At 51.3% G+C, this 19,471-nt stretch overlaps 6 protein-coding genes across 6 annotated transcripts; 4 read left to right on the top strand and 2 right to left on the bottom strand.

Annotated features, from left to right (window-relative positions):
• Nucleotides 1-148: 148 nt before the first annotated feature.
• DSM5745_03418 (small subunit rRNA maturation protein TSR4) lies at nt 149-1,485 on the top strand (the record flags this gene model as incomplete). Its single annotated transcript, XM_026745434.1, has 2 exons — nt 149-277; nt 343-1,485. 2 exons carry the CDS (start codon nt 149-151, stop codon nt 1,483-1,485), a joined length of 1,272 nt encoding a protein of 423 aa, XP_026606300.1.
• A 442-nt stretch (nt 1,486-1,927) lies between these two features.
• DSM5745_03417 (CSN8/PSMD8/EIF3K family protein) lies at nt 1,928-2,903 on the bottom strand (the record flags this gene model as incomplete). Its single annotated transcript, XM_026745433.1, has 2 exons — nt 1,928-2,510; nt 2,734-2,903. 2 exons carry the CDS (start codon nt 2,901-2,903, stop codon nt 1,928-1,930), a joined length of 753 nt encoding a protein of 250 aa, XP_026606299.1.
• Nucleotides 2,904-3,246: 343 nt separating this feature from the next.
• On the top strand, nt 3,247-6,220 carry DSM5745_03416 (uncharacterized protein; the record flags this gene model as incomplete). The annotated part of the gene is made up of 10 exons (XM_026745432.1): nt 3,247-3,502; nt 3,659-3,864; nt 3,915-4,035; nt 4,086-4,601; nt 4,648-4,738; nt 4,785-5,326; nt 5,397-5,485; nt 5,533-5,603; nt 5,672-5,764; nt 5,851-6,220. The coding sequence occupies 10 exons, from the start codon at nt 3,247-3,249 to the stop codon at nt 6,218-6,220; spliced, it is 2,355 nt and encodes a 784-aa protein (XP_026606298.1).
• Nucleotides 6,221-8,522: 2,302 nt separating this feature from the next.
• DSM5745_03415 (glycoside hydrolase family 16 protein) lies at nt 8,523-9,665 on the top strand (the record flags this gene model as incomplete). Its single annotated transcript, XM_026745431.1, has 2 exons — nt 8,523-9,322; nt 9,371-9,665. 2 exons carry the CDS (start codon nt 8,523-8,525, stop codon nt 9,663-9,665), a joined length of 1,095 nt encoding a protein of 364 aa, XP_026606297.1.
• Nucleotides 9,666-11,730: 2,065 nt separating this feature from the next.
• Nucleotides 11,731-15,312, bottom strand: DSM5745_03414 (uncharacterized protein; the record flags this gene model as incomplete). Its single annotated transcript, XM_026745430.1, has 4 exons — nt 11,731-11,850; nt 11,896-14,044; nt 14,383-14,972; nt 15,025-15,312. 4 exons carry the CDS (start codon nt 15,310-15,312, stop codon nt 11,731-11,733), a joined length of 3,147 nt encoding a protein of 1,048 aa, XP_026606296.1.
• An 804-nt stretch (nt 15,313-16,116) lies between these two features.
• Nucleotides 16,117-18,606, top strand: DSM5745_03413 (putative C6 transcription factor; the record flags this gene model as incomplete). The annotated part of the gene is made up of 4 exons (XM_026745429.1): nt 16,117-16,731; nt 16,777-18,351; nt 18,412-18,486; nt 18,535-18,606. 4 exons carry the CDS (start codon nt 16,117-16,119, stop codon nt 18,604-18,606), a joined length of 2,337 nt encoding a protein of 778 aa, XP_026606295.1.
• Nucleotides 18,607-19,471: the final 865 nt, after the last annotated feature.

Below are 19,471 nucleotides of genomic sequence, written 5' to 3'. Positions count from 1 at the left end.
TCCATAAATTTTTTCTGCTATAGAGCAGGCCCTCGATCTCTACAATCGCATCAACGTCTTATTTCGGCCTCATATTGACGCTATCTGCGCAGAGATTGAATTCCCCGCTATCAGATCACTTTTCTTTGCTCGCACCGCAATTACCGCAATGGATCCATACGATAGCGACTCCTCCGGTTTCGAAGATGAGGGGGACTACACTGAGACCGGAGTCGTACTTGGGTACGCCTCTGAGGAGATAATCGAGGACGCTGTTACCCATATTGGTGGCTGTCCGGTAAGATACCTTACTTAGCGAATTTAATGTCTTAAATCACAAATACTGAGATCATAGATTCATAGACATGGCTAGACGATTCTACCCCGCCCTCCGGAGAGTTCGCCAAATGCAAAGTGTGCAACAACCCAATGCTGCTCCTCCTCGAACTAGATGGCGAACTATACGAACACTTCCCAGACGCCGATAGACGTCTTTATATCTTCTCCTGCCCCCGCAAAGTATGCAACCGAAAGCCAGGCAGCATCCGAGCTCTTCGCGCAACGAGACAACATAAGAGCCACCAGCCGCCTCAGAAGATCGAGAAGCAGGAACCAGAGAAGAAAGAGGTGGAACAATTCCAGACGCCCAAGCCGGATCTTGGTGCTAGCCTGTTCGGGAGTTCAACTCTCATCAACAGCGTCTCCGCGAACGCAAACCCCTTCTCGTCGAAACCAGCATTTGGCTCTACACAGTCAGCCAACCCTTTCGCTGCGCCTGTCGCTAGCCCGGCGCCGGCATCCACGAAGTCTACTCCCAACACCCTCGCTGAAAGCTTCGCCGACAAAGTCCGCGTTTCCTCCCCGCCCCCATCCACCCAATCCGCCGAGCCAACTGGCCCACTAACGCCTTGGCCATCGCAATCGGAATTCCCAGAACCTTACACAAACTTCTACATTGACGCCGAGGGCGAAACCCTTTCGCGCCCACCAACCCCTAAGATCCCCGACAACGTCACAATCGATACCAGCGAAGACGCCGAGGGGGGCAGCGGCGGCGCAGATGCGAAAGACGACCTCGAGTCTGACATCGATAAGGCGTTCCTTAAGTTCTCCACCCGACTAGGCCATAACCCGGAGCAAGTGCTGCGTTATGAATTCCGGGGTGCCCCGCTGCTATACTCGTACACCGATGCCGTGGGGAAACTGTTGCATGACAACACCCCTTCTGCTGTGAAAATTAGCACAAAATCGAGCGGTGCGAGCCGTCTGCCGCGGTGTCAATCTTGTGGCAGCGAAAGAGTGTTTGAGCTGCAGCTTGTCCCGCATGCGATAAGTGTTCTTGAGGAGGGCAGGCCAGGGGTTGGCCTTGGGAAGGATGATGGCGGGATGGAGTGGGGAAATATCATTTTGGGTGTCTGTAACAGGAATTGCGGACCCAAGGAGATTGGAGTCGTTGGGTATAGGGAGGAATGGGCTGGTGTGCAGTGGGAGGAGGCTGCTAAATAGATTTGGTAGTACGCTTATGTGGTTACGTCTTATGTTGATGATGAATATAGACTTGTTTGAATCATGAAAAGCTACCGGTTCAGGTTCAGCCAGTCTTATGCTTGTTGGCATTGTCAGCGGGATTGTCGCTGATATGTTAAGTTAGACAGGATACCTCTCGGATCTATAACAGATACAGGATAGAGGAAATCGGGTTGTCATAGGTAGGTAGGTATAGAATGATGGAATGAGGAGAAGCAAATACACAACGCCAATGCGCCAGTCCAGACTTCCCAATCCTCCCCATGCTGTCTCATAATCATTTGCTGGAGCTCATCTCAACGACTCAAGCCGGACATGGTCCGTTTTTTGATCCGCGCAGACGGATCGGATACGTCAAGATCTTCAAGATCTATGATATTATTCAGTAATGCGAAGTGAAATTTGTTGGTTGGAGATACGCTTAAGCAGCCTGCTCGAAGCCCCTCCGGATAACGCGACCGAACATGTCAACACCGACACGCTCGCTCTTGACCTCACTGCGCGCCTCGTTTTCCTTGTTTGTGGGAACCTTGACAACAGTAGTTGAACCAGACTTGTCAACCTCCCAGCTGCAAACCTCGGTGACGAACTTCTCGAGGGCCTCGCTGTTTCGCACGTCGAGCCATTGCTCGAGGACCTCGGCGTTGATCTCACGGAAAGCCTTGCCGACCTCAACAGCGATGCGGATGCGGACGAGCTCCTCGAAGCCAGCAACGTCGGCAACAAGATCGGCGTAGAGGTCGTCGCTGTTCAGCGTTGACCAGAACTGGGCGTATTGGGCGGACTCAAGGAGAGAGGATAGCCGGGCGAGCTTCTGAACGGACTCGACAAAGTCGGATGTCTGTGCAGCCGCGGTCTCGGCTTCGGAAGAGGGGAAAGGCTGAGTGTAGGCGGGGAGCAGGGCGAGGCAGAGGGAGAAGGCGGGAGAAGGGAAGACGGTAAGGGCCTTGACGAGGACATTGGTGACAGTCTCAGGCTGGAGGAGGTGAGGGTTGAATTGGTAGCTGTGTCGGATACAGTTAGCAAACAGGCGTAGATTTTGGCGCTGCTAGGAGTATGATATGGTTGAAAATGGCTTTCAGATAGTAATGCTCAACATGCCCAATTGGGTATCAGGTAATAGGAAACGTGATAATAAGTGAGAATTCTACATCATGCAAGCCATGGCCGCCAGAAGCCGAGGGATACTGATCGCGATCGTGAAACAATGGTAAAAGGCGCACTCACAGCTTGAGCAGAGCCAGGTTGGCGTAGCAGTCGAATGTCCGGTCCTCGCACTGTTGAACCACGTAGTCCTGGAATACTGTGGTGGTCTCGGGGTTGTACCGGTCGAGGCCGCTGAGGATGGCCTCGATGTTAGCCGGTCGTGTCTCGCACTTGTCGAAAGCGACGCCCATTGTGACGGATGATGTGTATGGAGAGGAGGGGCTGGATTCGAGGCTCGTTCTTCAATGCGGGACAAAATTGAGGATTAATTTTCGATTGTGTTGCTGTGCGGCTATTCCGGCCGGAATAACCCCAATGCGGTGCGTTTATCCGGCTGGTATGTAGATCGGCCTGGTGCTTCTTTATGTTTGGTCACTCCGCAATGCGCACATTTACTTTATGTGCTAGTACTGGTACTACGTCGGTTACTCTGCTGAGGGGAAGGAACATCATAATGCGGAGCTGGGATTTAAATATCCCGTCTCCTCATGGTGAGCGCATGTCTTTCCAAAGTATCTAAACATGCGGTACCTAATGTCGCTCAGATACCTTTGGCTCTTGAGCCTGACTCTAGCTGTTATTGCACAAGTGGACTATTCTCAATATGTGAATCCTTTTATTGGGTCTGAAGGCCCCTTTCCAGGGCAAGGCTATGGAGGGGGCGACATCTTCGTCGGCGGTGCTCGTCCCTTTGGAGTAGTCAAGGTTGGAATCGACACTACAGCGGCGAACTGGAGCACGGCTGTGCTGAATGGAGGCTGGTCTCCAGATGGCAACGTAACAGCGATAAGTATGTCTTGGGGCTGCTTGAGAGACTCTTTTGACTGGGTCTAGCGATGATGCATGAAAGCGGCACTGGCGGCGCTCCGAAGTATGGAATCATTCCACAAATGCCCTTGACGTCCATCGACACGCCCGTAAACATACTTGACAACCTGACATATAGTCAACCAAGGGTACTCGCCACGTAACACATCTTTGTTTCCACCAGCTTATCCTGCTCAGGTCGGTCATGATACGGCGAGTGTAGGATACTTCAAGACGCAACTGCAGAACGGCGTTCAGATAGAACTATCGGGCTCCCGTCACGCCGGTATCATTCAGTACAACTTTCCTGCCGGGGAGAAACATGTCCTGGTTGATGTCTCTCATGTAAGCAAGCCATTAAATTTGGCACCAAGCTGGGGCTGACTTGTTCTCAGTATCTTCCCGGATCACCGAATGATCCAAACAGTCAATTCTACATTGGTGGAGAGATCCAAGTCCACGATAATGGGCAGGCTTGGTCTGGTTACGGGACATATGTAGGAGGCTGGAATAACGGTATATAAGATAGACGCCCACCAGGTCCCAGGTCTATGCTAATCATGCAGGCGCACCGTTTACTGTGTACTTCTACGGAGAGTTCGATATGGCACCGGAAGCCGCCCGATTATTCAGAGGGCCAAACACCGATCCGATGCGAGGGTACCAAGGCCTTGCAAATGGCCGGCCAAGTTTCGCAATCTACGATAACTTGACAAACACTGCGACCTCGGGACCGATGAATGATCGTGTGGGCGGAACATTTACTTGGGACGTGGACGAACAATTGAGCATTACCTCAAGGATAGGGATCTCCTTTATTTCCGTTGAAAAGGCGCAATTGTATATCCGCTCTGAGATTCCCTCTTGGAGGCTCAACGACACGGTAGACTCTACCGTTCAAGTGTGGAACGATGATGTCTTTAGCAAGATTCAAGTTCCGCTAGATGATACGGCCAACCTGACAAATGTGCGGCTGCTGTATAGCTCTCTCTACTTTATTCACCTGATGCCATCCGACAGGACTGGTGAGAATCCGCTCTGGGAATCGGACGAGCCCTCGTGGGATGATTTCTACACTCTTTGTCAGCCCCCCATAACCGTTATCTCGCAGCTTACTGACTATATCAGGGGACATATTCCGCTGCACCGTTAGCTTCTACCACATCTTCCAACCTGTATACTACGAGTCGATGATCCGCGGACTCATCGACATCTGGAGGTGTGTCTGCTCCCAAATCAAGCGAGGGATTGGCTAACAAAGAAAGGCATCAAGGATTCCTCCCCGACGGCCGCTCTGGGAACTGGAACGGTCTCGTTCAGGGCGGTTCAAATGCCGACAATGTCCTAGCAGATGCGTACGTTAAAGGCCTCCGTGGCGCAATTAACTGGACAGACGGGTATGCCGCCATGAAGACAAACGCGGAGGTCGTGCCGTACAACACACATGATCCGACTGACTACACCGCAAGTACTAAAGAAGGTCGAGGAGCCCTACTTGACTGGCTCGAACTCGGCTACGTCTCTAAAGACCGAAGTACGCGCTGCATTTCTCGTACAGTGGAGTATAGTCTCAATGACTTTGCCATCAGCCAGGTCGCGGCGGGTGAAATGCCGGGTGACCAGGAGAAATATCTTCGTCGCTCAGCGGGGTGGCAGGAAATATGGAATCCGAACGTGAAGAGTCTTGATTTCAATGGATTTCTCGCCCCGAAATTCTCCAATGGTAGTTTCAATGAATCGGGATATGATCCGCTATATTGTTATGGGTGCGAGTGGAGCGACTACACCTACGAGGCGGTTCCTTGGGGTAAGCTATCCTGGATTTGCCTCCTCTTCCTTGAAGCAAGACATGGTGTGATACTCACATACGGCTTCAGAATACTCGTTCGTGATCCCACACGACATGCAAACCCTAATTGACTTCATGGGCGGTCCTCAGATGTTTGAGTCACGGCTTGACTTGATGGTACCATATTGATCTCATGCTTTTGAATGAAAAAACTAACTTCGTAGTTTAAACCAAACACCTCGGTACAAGCCCTTGGTCCTAACGGGGCAGGGATAACAACTCTTATGAACATCGGGTACTGACCCTGGCCCATCTGAGTGTTAATGGAAACCAATGTGAACCTAAACTGATAGTCTGACTTAGAAACGAGCCCGATTTTGCTACGCCTTATCTCTATAACTACATCAACAAGCAATGCAAATCTGTCCAGAGGACGAAAGAGCTCGCTTATCAGTAGTCCGTGACCCTTCCATACACCTTCCTCTGAGGAACTGAGCAATTCAAGGGATCACCGGATAAACCAACTAACAATATATCTACAGCTTCCACGACGGTCCTTCCGGCATTCCAGGAAACTCAGACGCCGGGGCAATGAACACCTGGCTCCTCTGGTCAATATTAGGGATCTACCCCATCGTGACAACGGATGTGTACCTGCTTGGCTCGCCGTCGTTCAAGGATTTGAACATGACGATCAACGGGAATGAAACGCTACGGATTCGAGCTACAGGGTTGGAGGACGGGTTTTACGTGCAGAGCGTCAAAATCAACGGGGCAGATTGGAAGAAGAACTGGTTTCAACATGGGGATGTTTTGCAGTCTGGCGGAGTGATAGAGTTCGATCTTGGAAGCGAACAAGTTGTCTGGGAGGAAGGGGACGTGCCGCCCAGCCCTGGTCATGTCGAGATCTGAATGCACTACGTCATTGAGTATGGCATGCCCTCCGCGTGTACTACTGTACTACTCCTGCTGGTGACGCAGACGGTTTCGCGGACGGTCTCTTAGGAGTAATGCTCAGAGCGTTGACGTGCAGCGCAGTGGCATGAAGAGGCAGGAATCCGAATGGACCGACAGTAACCATCCTGTGACCTGCATACAGTCCGCATCAAACTGGTAAATATAGAACCTCCGAGAGACGGCCAAGCGCAAAAGGCCCGTGAACGGGATGTCAAAGTCGGAGCCCAGGACAGCCTCGTGCGCTGACGGTGGAAAGTAAAATATAAGCCGAGTGGATAATCGGCTATTTTTGGCTCGATCTCAATTGAGAAAAAAATGACTTGCGTCGGATGAACCGAAGATTATTATAATTCTCATCTCCTAGACTGAGATCTTGAAGTCAAAGAAAAGGGGTAACAGGTTCCAGGCGAGGGACACAGGACTATGCAGGGACCCAGGTATATCATGAGTGAGACGCATTTTCAGCATATCAATCCGGCCTGACTGACAGCGGGCGGCTAGATACATTGTTGACTTCCAACTGCAAGGAGTATGCAGGTGAAACAATCACTCCTGGACAGTGGAACTGGACGGTGACTTGAGAATTAAGATGTTGACTGAGTCAGGTCTCAGTCTTAGGGATGTTAAAATGTCGTCACAAAACGGACTGTGACCGACACAGCGAAATGTCCATGTTTTTTATGACGGTCAGAGACGACATACACGTGACTAAAAGTGGGTTAGTACTAACCAATAATCAGGCGCCCTGCCTAGCTAATAGGCTTCTAGATTGGGACTAGCGCTTTTTTATGCTACGGGAGCTAGACCCTTTAAGGTATGCCAAGCGCCGATCTATCAGTCTTGTTTCGCTGTGACCGTCACACTGGTCATTTAGGTGGTCACAGACGGTCAGACATATGTCGGACCGCACCCCTACTCAGTCTCACAAAGCCAGTGAGACGGTGGACCAACTAAGACACAAGCGGCTAGACAGTCAAGAGTCTTGAATTCTTGACTGGACAGCCACAGTCCTTTGTTACTTGTCAACGACAGGGGTTCCTGTGCTTACAGCTGCGCTCCTGGTTCCAGACCCAAGCTTATCTCGACATGCAGCGTGTGATACAGCGCTGCAAGGGCAATTTGGTATTTCGGCCCCAGCAGTTCAAGTGATGGGCGAACTGCGAGCAGAAATCTCCCACGGATCGACAGTGGGATCAACACCGCCTCCATTCCAATCTCCATCGGCAATTAGATCGAGCTATCTAATTGCCACCATCCGGCTCGCTTTCGAACTGGTCAACTCGCCGACCTCGGGGAGCTTCAGGAGGGAGGACTTGGCCGTCAATGACTCAAGACGTTGGCCGACTTCGAGAGGGTTACGAGGCCCGCGGGTGCCGAGAGTCCACTGCCGTGCATTGGCGGACGACAGTTATAAAAACCTCAGCATCTTAGATGCTTGGAAGTTGGCAAAAACGGGCCAGGAACGGTGGACTCACCCTGTGGACTCCTGAGCCAGCTGTTATCGGGCCAATCACGCCCCCGTACGGGTTGTACCCCGAGGAGCCTGTAACCCACATGTTTCACCTTGATGTCTTTCATTTTGAATCAGTAACTGCATTGGATAGCTGCCTTTTTTCCCTTCCAGAGCTTCACACCAATGGAACCTTGCACGACAAGAAAAGACAGAGAAAGTCCCGACAGGGCAGACAGGAGTCGCGTACCTGAGCCCTGAGTCAGCCAGTCTGATAATTGATTGGAAGGCGGGCAGTCACAGACCCCGCTGATCCACCGTGTGCCGGCTGGAATGAGACTAGCGCAGAGCCAAGTCCCTGAAGGTAGCCCAGATAGGATTAGCTCTTGGGGTAGCTTCCTGTTTAGGCGCACCCCTGAACGCCATCCGCTGCAGAAACAAACAAAGAGTTTCCAGTCCGGCCTGATAGGCGGAGGCGCTGGGTAAAAATATCAATGAAATCATCAGACAGAATGGCCCCGTCTCAACTCTCAACGGGCTTAGCCTCCTTTCTCAGACTCTGCCCGCCCTCTTCTTCTCCAACTTCCCTCCTCGTTATCCTCGACCCTCGATCTTCGACCTCATCATCTCCTCCCTCTCCTCGTTGACTGGGCTCAATCCCATCCTCGTGCGTTTCAACCGCACGTCCGTTCTTTCCTCCCACCAACCGTCACTCCTTCCGGGCCCTCCGCCCCTTTATTGCCTTATATCGGCATCTGCACCTGCCGAACCACGCTCTTTAGCTAGCCCACAATCAACGAGCTCAACATGACACTCTTTCGAAACCTGGCCCTTCTAGCGGCCTCTATCGCCCCTGTCGTCGCACAAACGTGGACGCACTGCAATCCCACCAACCAGACTTGCGACCCCAACCCAGCGCTCGGAACAAACTACACCTGGGCCTTCAATGAGACCCTTGACGACCAGATTTGGAACGTGACGAATGGCGAGATCAACTACACCGAGGATGGCGCTGAATTTACAATCGCGAAGAAACTCCAGTCGCCCACTATCCAGTCCACCTTCTACATCTTCTTTGGTATTCTCGAATTCCACGCCAAGATGGCCAAGGGCGGCGGTATTGTTAGTAGCGTGGTCCTGCAGTCGGATGACCTAGATGAGATTGACTGGGAATGGGTCGGATACAACACGACGGAAATCCAGACCAATTACTACAGCCAGGGAGTTACGAACTACAAGAACGGTAAATTCTTCTATGTTGACAACGCCGACACGGAATTCCACAACTACACCACCTACTGGACATCGGAGAAGCTGGAATGGTGGGTGGATGGCGAGCTCCTACGGACACTTACCTACGATGAAACTACGAACAGCACTGGAAGCACCTATCCGCAAACGCCCTGCAATGTACGCATCGGTATCTGGCCCGCCGGTGATCCCAGCAACGCCCAGGGTACGATTGAGTGGGCTGGGGGTGAAGTCGATTACGATGCAGGCCCGTACACGATGACTGTTAAGGATGTGCGCGTGCACGACTTCAACAGTGGGAAGGAGTATGAGTATGGTGACAAGTCTGGCACCTGGGAGAGCATCAACGTTATCAAGTGAGCTTCTTACCGTCCAATGTTTGTTTCCAAATACTAATGTCGCAGGGGTAACTCTACCGCCTCCGAGGAGATCAACAAGCCCAAGCCCAAGTCGCTGTCGGAGAAATGGGACGATCTGCCTTCGGGTGCCAAAGCCGGTGTTTACGTGGGAGCCGCCGCTGCCGGAGCGGTTCTGCTCGCCCTGTTTATCTTCTTCTTCATCCGCCAGCGCAAGAAGGGCCGTCTCGAGCACGCCCTTGACGACGCCAAGTTCGAATCCGAGCGCAATGAGATGAACACCTACCAAGGCAACTGGAAGCAGAGCGAATGGAGGAATGGGGGCTACCAGCCCGTGCAGTAACATCCCTTGCTGCTAAATAAAAAACAAAACAAATCCTCCTCGACGATGTAAAGACAAAACACCGGCCCGGTCTCGGCCGTGAACCCACCTGCAAGGGCGCTTCCAGTCTTTGCACTGTTGACTGTGAGACGAAGCCAACCCCTGCGCGGCTTTGCAGGCGAACTTCGCGCGGGGCTGCCCTAACATCAGGTCGACTCCGGATCATGACCCTTACTCTTTCCCTCGCTACCTACATACCTCTATAACCATCTCTCGCCCTCTGGTGCAATCTTTCCCAATCTCCTTATTCATGTTTATATCTAGCATACTTCCGTCTGCGTCTGGTTTGGTTCACGATCGCTGTTAGGCTCTGGTGTTCTTTTTCTTCTCTGTACATACTTAAGATGGTTCTCTTTGGTGGCGGTCTGCACTGGCTCCTGTACCACTATAGGTCTATAGGAAGATCTCACCCTGCTATAGGATCTGGTCGCGTGTGCAAGGCGTCTAGGGTTCAGTGCATATACGTTCACTCGCTTCATTCTATCAGTAAATCTTGAGTGATCCTATCTATCCTTGACTGGTCACCCCTACAATTGCCATGGTTGTCAGTGCCTATTTTACTGACGAACATCGTCACTGGCGATAGTGAGCACAGTAATAGTCTGTCTGCATCATCTCGGTATCTTCCAAACTAATTTGTCCCCCAACCTGCCAGACGCGCTCTTCCCAAAGCATCTCCGGCCGCGACACAACGTACCTTATGGCATCAAGCAGGCCACAAATCAATGTCATAGCGGCCATGGGAGCAAGGAACTTCGGCCTGGCGACCTCATTTGACTGTTAGCTTGACCTCTATCCGAGACGTCCTCGCCATAATCAAATCGCAATCCCGCCTGAGTTTAAGCGCCACTCACGACCACTGGACGAAAGACGCCATTGTTTGAGGCCCATGGTCTACGAGAGTAAGAAGCAGATCCGACGAGCACTTACTGCGTACGCACTGGAAAGGGAGCAGAGAGATAATATATATATACACAGAGACCGGACTATTGGCGGGCTTGTCAGCTCCTTTAGCCAGGGATCCGGCATAGAATAGCCCTTGAGGCTGTGGCTTGTCCTTGATTTAGCCACAGCATGAGATCGAAGTCGAAAGGCCTCTTTGCAACTCAAAGTCCACAGGCAAACGTGTTGAATGGAAGGTTCCTCGGCTAGTTTCGATATGGTTCCAGTCAGCCCGCATGGATAGGAACGGGCTGTGTTGCTAGAATACCTGCCATTCCTTGGACACAGCCAATGCCTCTTTCGTACTCGGGTACGCCTAACATGGGAATACCTGAAAGATCACTTACTGGATTGTTTGAGAGCTGCAGAAACTGCAAGCGCCCAGCATGGTTTACCATCCCATTTGGATATACTTCGCCGACGAGATACCGGTTTGCCTACCCACTTGGGATTATTGCAATGCATGTGAATCAAGGATAGCTCCTAGCCTCAAGCTCAATTTGTACACAACTCCCATTTTGGCAGTTCTGCTTTTGATAATGAGGTAGGGTGAATGGTCGATGTCTTCGCCGGCGTACAAGGTTGACTGATCAGTGCTACAGCCCAGTGATTGCCTTAAAACAAGTTTGAGATAATCCAGGGTTGATGTAATCAGAAGGCTAGAACGAGGAAACATGAGCTCTGTCCTTCAGAATTCGAGACTGCGGTGTCTGTGGGACTGAGTTAGGGCTTTGTCGTTTGTGCCTGAGGCCTAAGGCGTCAACACCAAGGCATTGTTCAACAGGAGGGAAGCGTGTACAGATGATCAAGCTTCTCTCTAAAACATGCTTGCGGCAATTGAGAAGCTTATGTGCCTTACGACGGACGTATAAGAATCGCGGGCAATGATTTCAGGTCTAAGTAAAAACTCCAGCTGCAAGGTGAGAGCTTTCCCACGGCCTCCAGTAAAGTAGATAGAATACAGACCTGCGTGTCGACCTACTAAAGCACCTAGTAAAGTAAACTTTTGGATTGAGGTACGTTTGCAATTGTCCAACGTGGTGCGCTCGGCATTATCCAAACTTGAACAAATGGGTTTATTACACTAAAGGGTGAAATCTACTCCCAGTCCTGAATCATCCCCTCCCAGGTTGAAATAATCATCGAACATAGAGCTCATGGGGCCGGTGCCTTCAAAATTAAACAGGTCACCTGGATGCGATGTCTAAAGCGGTAAGCCGCCGGAAGATTCGTCGAGGGGGTTACTTACCAGAGGGTCCCAGTTCGACATTGTGTCAACCGGTATATCAACATTCACCCCTGGCACCTGATCCTCATCGAGGCTCTTGACCGTCCTTTCCAAAACCGGCAAGCACACCTTCCCGACATCTTCCACGGCGCTAATCAGCACGTCATTCATGCGTCTGTCGCCATCCTTAAGCCCGTCAATCATTCCCTTGACTTGCGCCACGACAAGACTAATAAGCAGGTACCCCTTGACATTTGTCTCACCAGCTTCGATAACCCTCACACACCACGCTTTTGCGTCGTCTAGCACAGAAAGAAGGTCTGGGCGCAGGGGAAAGGGGTTTAGGCCAGCATCCTCCTGTAATTGGGCTCGAAGTTCCATGATGAGTATGACCGCTGCTTGGCTTACGGCGGTTGGGTAGAAGCCCGAGCTGCATGAAATTAGGCGTGGAAGGCCGCCATCCTTATCGTTATCGGGAAATATATCAGGATTCACAATTCCGTTCGACAAGCCAGATGTAGGAAGGCACGCGGCTCTCCATATCTTCAGCGAAGAGTCGACGACTGATCTTCGTGAAAAGGCGTAGGTTGTTCCGTGAAGTGACGGGCCATGGTACGGAGCATGAAGAGCGGAGAAATAGCGTTGCATAAGAAAGTCGACCATCTCAATTTGGTGTTGGAAGGATAGCGGACTTGCAGATGAATCAGTGAAATTTCGCAGAGTCTGGCATAGCTCTCGATATGCCGCGCGCAGTTCAGCATCGAGCTGGAGAGTCTGCTTGTAAGTTCCCGGGGAATCAAGGTCATTTAAGAACTTGACGACCGCCAGACGTTGAGGCAAAGTCCTCCGGAGTGCTATTGCAAAGGATGATTGGGTTGTCTCGTAATCAGGCTTCGATATAGGCTCTTCATCCTCAAGCTGCTCATCGTCAAAATTACCGGGAGGGACGGCGTCAAAGTCGGAAAGTGAGATTAAAGGAGCGCAGCCATAGGACAGACTTGACTGAAGATTGATCTCAAGTATGGTATTCCAGAGTCGCCGATACATCTCGGCGACAAATACCGTTCTCTGGGGAAGGTGGCTTGGGTCCCTATGGAGACCCATGTAAATGGCCTTTCTGAGCAAAGCCCCAGCCGAGACCCATGCCACATCCCCGCCAACTCTCACTTGCTCCTGGGCAATTAACAAGAGCAGGTTTGTTTGCATGGCCTCGATGTTGAGTCTCGCTTTGTACTTTGGTCCAGACATCCATACCTGGGCTTCATATATCCACTGCGTAGCTGAGGTCCGTAGCGAGAACTGATCGTCGTATGTGATTGCGCCTATTGCAAGAACAAGCTTGAGCTGTTTTACAAAGTCTAGATCTTGCTCCCTTTCGCTGCTCCAGAGCTTTTCATATTTCTTATAGAAAGTAGGGATGTGGAGAATTCGGTACAGGGACTCGGTTCTTCGAAGATAGCGATCGACTAATGTGTCACAAATGAGTCGTGAAGGTAATGTGGAAGGCATAGGGGGCCAAGGAGGTGTCCGTTGTGCTTTGATGCGCCTGGCCAGGGCTTTGCATTTCTCTATGCCAGCACAGGCGTCGGAAAACTCATGTATATAGAGCTCAACAAATTTGAACAAGTCACGAGCCGAGTAGGCTATACTAACAGCCCAGTGACTTTGGCCGAGTAAGCGTGTCTTGAGGCTGAAACCACAGGCAATTGGCTCACGGTGTTCCGGATCCGTCTTGTAATGAAGGTGGAATGTGCCGCTTATGTGGGAGCTCGTTGCTTCGATGTCTGGGTACGAAGCATGGGCGGGACGTGTTATCTTCGCCAGCTGCTCTTCAAGCTGATGAATCTTTGACCTCAACCTCGTTGTTTCATCATCTGGACTAGACTCGGCTCTCAGCGAGCATGGGTGGATGGGCGTTCCCAATGCACCAGTTGCTGAACTCAGAGATTCAGCTGGCGGAGTAAGCTGCTGCCCGGACGAGACTGAAGAGGATCCAAGGTCTTCATAGATACATTTCTCGGTTCTGGAACGCAAGCAGTTACTGCAGGGTCGTCCTCGATCGCATTTAATTTTGCGTAAGCGGCAAAGCCTGCATGAGACTTTAGGCCGTCTGCGTCGCTTTCCTGGTCTCTCTATGACAGACTCCATGAAGACATGTTGTCTCCTGATGCTGTGAAAATGGAATCAACGACGGTCAAAGGAGATGGAGAGAGAGAGAGAGAGAGTGACGTAGACGGATGGGATGCCCTTATCTCCGCCGTTATGCCCGATTAGGAAGGAAAGAGCCGACGCCGGGGCCGGGGCCCTTGGAGCTAATATCCCGACTGATATATCAATACTGCCATTATTATGACGTTGGTTCGAAATCAAGATCTAATATCCCTGCGCTTGAAGTCTACAACTTGGACGGATTTGCCGCAAACATTGGCAGATCTAACCAGCTCATAAACAGGACGATGCCTTGTGACTTGGTATAATGATACATACAGTAAACAATGTCTATCTTACCAACTCGTCAACCCCTTCAACCGGTCAAAGCCTCCTCGCAGCTGGGAATCAGGATGCACAACCTTCCCCTGCAGGAGTGTGTAGTTTACAACCCCTTCACAATGCTCAGGCCGAACCCTCGCCAGCCAAATCATCTGCTGTTCCTTCTTACGGTAGATCAGCACGTTGGCCGAGAACTTGTGGCCGCCAACATGGGAAACAAAGAAGATCCCTACGCCACCAGGCCGTTCGTCGTCTGCGTCGCGATACAGGCCGTGTGGCCGGAGATGCCTCTCAAGCTCTTTTTTGATCAAGGGTGCTGTAATGCCGCATCGTGCATCGCGCCGTTTGTGTGAGCAGAGGAGCACGACATGGTCGTATTCGCATGGTCGAGATTTAAGTCGGAAGTCGGGCGGTGGTGAGATTGTCTTCGACGGGTGTGATAATGGCGCGTCGATGAAGTGGTTGATGACCTCCTTAACATCCCCAGGACTCACGGCGTCGACGAATGTAAATGATGGGAGAAGAAGAACGGTGGTCCCGTTGCCTTCTTTAGTCTCATCCCCACTGAAATCTGGAGATCTCAGATTTGACGCAGAGATCATCATGCGCTACTATATAATTAGCTTGTTCTGCCATGATAGAGAGACTTTGGACACTCACACCGTGCTGAGAAGAAGCTCCATCAAAAGCCTCCATCAAACTCCCTCGCTCATGCTCCACATGCTGCTTCCAATCTGACCTCCCCGTCGCAACTAGGACGTGGGTATGAAACTGCTTAATATGACCGTAGAGCGGTCGCGATTCTTCGATCTTGACTTTTTCTGGGAGGTTTACTGTGCAGTCTGCGCAGTCTTTCTTGCAGTCTGGGCCGTCTTGTTTGGGGTCAACGGTTGGAAAAATGTAGTCATTGCGTTGGAGGCCGGTTATTGAGAGAAAGGAGCGAAGCATTGTGCTGACTCTAGGCAACTGTAGGACCAGGCGGTCTTGAATAGGGTATCGATACTGGGAAGATTCGTTGGACGGAATGAAGTTGTGGTGAGCGTCAGCTATATACCCCGTTCCCCGGCCTCGGAGATAGCACCCCGAATTTCCCGAGGATTATCCCCGAGGGCCGAAAGAAGGTACCGAGTATACTCCGGCCTAGGATTGGTCTGGCTTTTGGAGCACGTATAGGAAATTTATCTACCTAGCTCAGGTCGTTAGTTCCAGTCCCGTCTGTTTTGTTATTTTCCGACGTTCTACCTGCCTATTATGCAGATATGGCTCACTGTGACTTGGTCCTTGCTCTCGGCACTGTACAGCGGACTATGCAGTACAAGGCGTTCTTGTCTCCGGTTTTCCAGCAAGCACAAGACAAGCTACTAGACACAGCATAATTCTCACTCATTTTCGTCAGATGGATAGGTAGGAAGTAGATCCAGCCTGAGGCTCCCTTATGGGTATTTTATAGCCATAAATAGGTCCGTCGGAGATAATCACGTGTGAAAGGCGTTTGGGCACACTTTAAGTCAGAAATCATATCTCTGGCTAACATCACCAGAGCAAACGTTTCATACTGCTTCTCTATAAGTTTTATGTCGCTCGAGGCTCAAGTGTCTCATGGAAGACGGAAGAGCGGACGGTATTGCCCGAACAGGCTAAGAGGACCGGCCCGACACGTAAGCCGCGCAAGTCAGAACTCTGGAGTCCTGGACTCCCTCAAAACCCCGACAGGAGACCCTCTGGAATGTCAATTCCGAATCAAAGCCAAGGATGGCCGACATTCAGCCCCCCGAGCAGCGCATCCGGAAGAGAAGAAGGCGAACAATAGCCTGCTCGCAGTGTCGCAGCCGAAAACTGAAATGTGACCGCGAGTATCCGACCTGCGGCCGGTGCCTGAAGAGCAAAGCGCCCGCCAAGTGCTCGTACGAAGATGGCTTTCTATGGCAGCAGCCAAGCACTGTGGATTCGTCCTTTGCCGAGCGATCTGGAGCTTCAGCCCCGGCTAGCACACAGAGTCAGATGCAGTTGGTCGATCGGCCGGTTGCCCACCCGACCCCAGACTCGGGGATAAGCTCCTCTCGGCCTCAACTGACAAATTTGACGAATACGAACCCTACACCTGGCGAAAAGCGTGATCGGTTTCTCGAAACTGTCTTGGGCGCCCCGAAGGCTGCTGTCAACCAGGACTTCATGAATACTGAGCTATTGCACCGTCATCGACACCATCCTTCCAACCAGGACTCGCGTGCGGACTCGGTGCAGGACGATGAGCCTCCGGTTTCGCCGTCGCAGCAGCTAGATCTTTCGCCTCGAATCATGATACGAGGAAAGGATACAAAGACCCGGTACAATGGGTCCGGCATCTTCGCAAACCTCATTGCGCAGGTATGTTGGTTAAGCACAAGTTAGATACATCGCTAACTGGCCCAGTTTCCGGACCTCAGATCATTCGCAGAAGAAATCCGACTCGCCAGTCCTCATTTATCTGCTCTCCGGTTCGACCTAACGAGGGTTACGAGGGGCCTCTGGAAGAAAAAGATATTAAACGAGGCTGTTCAGAATCTAGACACGCCGTCTTTGATTGCGTTGTTGCCTTCTAGAGACACCGTCGACGAGCTAGTCGTTCTATATCTCACTCATGTCGAGTCGACGCATAGAATACTCCATATTCCCACGTTTTTGAAAGAATTGGAAGCGTTCTGGGACCAGAAGCACAACCCGGCCGTGGTGTCTCCAGCATTTGTTGTGCAGCTGCTCCTCGTCCTTGCTTGCGCTTGGAACCTTGCAGATTTCGCCACTCTCGAATTAAAGAATGGATCCAGCCTTGATTGTTATACCGCCATCAACTGGGTTAAGCATGCAGATAAGTGGATTGAGACTGCCCACATCAAGAGATCAGATATCGTGATCCTTCGGTTGCACATCCTTCTAGTAACCGCTCAGAAGAGCCTCGGGATGGGTCGGAGCAAAGCGTGGCTCACCACCGCAACTCTCGTGAAGCAGGCCATGCTAGCCGGTTATCATCGAGACACTAGCCTGTATACCAAGATCTCGCCATTTAACCAGGAAATGCGAAGGCGCATATGGATCACCATTCTGGAGCTGGACCTCCAGGTATCCTTTGAACGGGGCATGCCCCCATCCGTACAGGAGTCGGACTATGACACGGCAACCCCTTTGAATGTCAACGACATTGACCTACACGAAGCCGTGGAAGAGCTACCCACAGAGCGATCATTAGAAGACTTTACGGACTGCTCTTTCCAGACAATTCTGACACAGTCTCTTCCTTTACGGCTAAAGGTTTGCCATTTGATGCACTCTCCGCGGATCAGATGCCGCTATGAGGATATCCTTCGACTAGACTGGGAACTGAACCGGCATATGTCGAGGATACCGAATTGGAAGATGCCTGAACTCGGCCATATCAAAACAGCGGACAAGATTGCCCTGACAAAAGCCATGCTAGAGAACAAGATCGGCCTCAGCCTCTTGTCAATCCACACACCATTCGCAATCGAGGCGCCCCGAGAGCCGCTCTTCGCCCCTTCATCCCGGGCGCGACTGGAAATAGTGACTATGATACTATCGACTCAGAAACGACTGCAGGAGACGTCGCGGTCTTTATCTCTATGCAACCTTGGAGACTGGACCGTCCAAGCTTACTGCTCGATCTGCCAGTTACTACACGAGGGAGCCGCGAACCCTGGTCTTTCCCTTATTCACACACTCCCGGGTCTTCCAGAATCTCTGATATCGCTCGTCGAGGTGGCCCTAGCTTGCATGGAGAGTCGTCTCTTACTCGTAATCAAGGGTGCAAAGGAATACTTCTTCATGTCTACCATCCTGGCTCTAGTCAAAGCCAAGATGTGGGCGGTGCAGGCGACCATCTATAAGCAGGAGGTTGTCGAGCGGGTCATATTGTTTGCGCAAACGCTCTTCACGCGACACGCGAATTGTGCTCATTTGGGTGAGCTGGGTATGGGAAGCTTTAAAACTAATCAGGTCTGTACCCTAACTGTCCTCACTATGCAGGGGCATGGTGCTAACATCGTTATGGCTTAGGTGCCCAACTTGAACGTACCCCAGCAGTTTGTTCCTGAGATCAACCTGCCTATGCCGGAGGATTTTGGTCTGACGGTGCGTTTCTCTGGATGATTAGCTGCTACTGTTACTGATACGTACTAGGCGTCTACTGACTTGGACCCTTATTTGGGTGCTTTTGACTGGGGAGATATGGCAGGGTTCGCTTTTGAATAGCATGACCAAGTCAGTTGTCACAGCGGCCATGTCAAATGACCTGATGAGTGCGTGTGTGGTGCAAGCCTCGTCGCAAACACATCCGCGCTCTTTACCCAGCACACGAGTTCTGAGCTCGAGGTCACGGCTATCATACTCTTGCGAGCTTATGTGGAATACTGGAGACCTTGTCTCGAATTCAAGCTCCCCGCATCGAACACGTTGTTTTCACGCTTGGCTGTATTTGGAGCCAGTGGTTGAGCGCGAATTGGGCTTACTATTTCGCCATCCAGCATCACCGACTCGACATGGAGTCCGCGCACACTCCTAGGAACACTCCATGGACATCCGCTGGACTTACTAATTCACAATAATTGCGGATTAGACTTGGGCCCCTTTCCACCCTTCTCCGTCAAGCAACTCTTCGACTAAGTCGGCCGCTATCGATGGCCTCCATTTCGCAGGCGCGGCTTCATCGCTCAACATCCCGTTCTATGCTACTGTGGTGGTTCTAAGTCCTGGTGTTATTTAGGCTTCGCGTGGCTGAAACCATCTCGTCTAGTGGCCACCAATCTGTATATCATATGTATTCGGAGGCCTCATGATGTGCAGTTGTCTCATCGGGTAATTATTCTAGTATGGGAAGCCAAGGCTGGACCTGCTGTTCCAGTGAATCTCGGTTCTTCCAATTATATACACTGTCGAATCCAGAAGACCCTTGAGAAGATAGATCCCGTGGCTCCTGGGATCAATTTTGTTCTCGAGTAACGCTGGCTTACACCTTTGGTAGCTTACCCCTAGTAAGACATGTCTGAGTTCTTGCCTGTCCTTCTAATTTTACAAGGCATTCGGGGCTCTTACATGCAAAGACAAAGAAGCATCCTCG

Source organism: Aspergillus mulundensis, assembly GCF_003369625.1.
Source record: "Aspergillus mulundensis strain DSM 5745 chromosome Unknown scaffold_2, whole genome shotgun sequence".
NCBI lineage: Eukaryota > Fungi > Ascomycota > Eurotiomycetes > Eurotiales > Aspergillaceae > Aspergillus > Aspergillus mulundensis.
The sequence above is the reverse complement of the archived record's forward strand: the minus strand, read 5'-3'. Positions and strand labels throughout refer to the sequence as shown.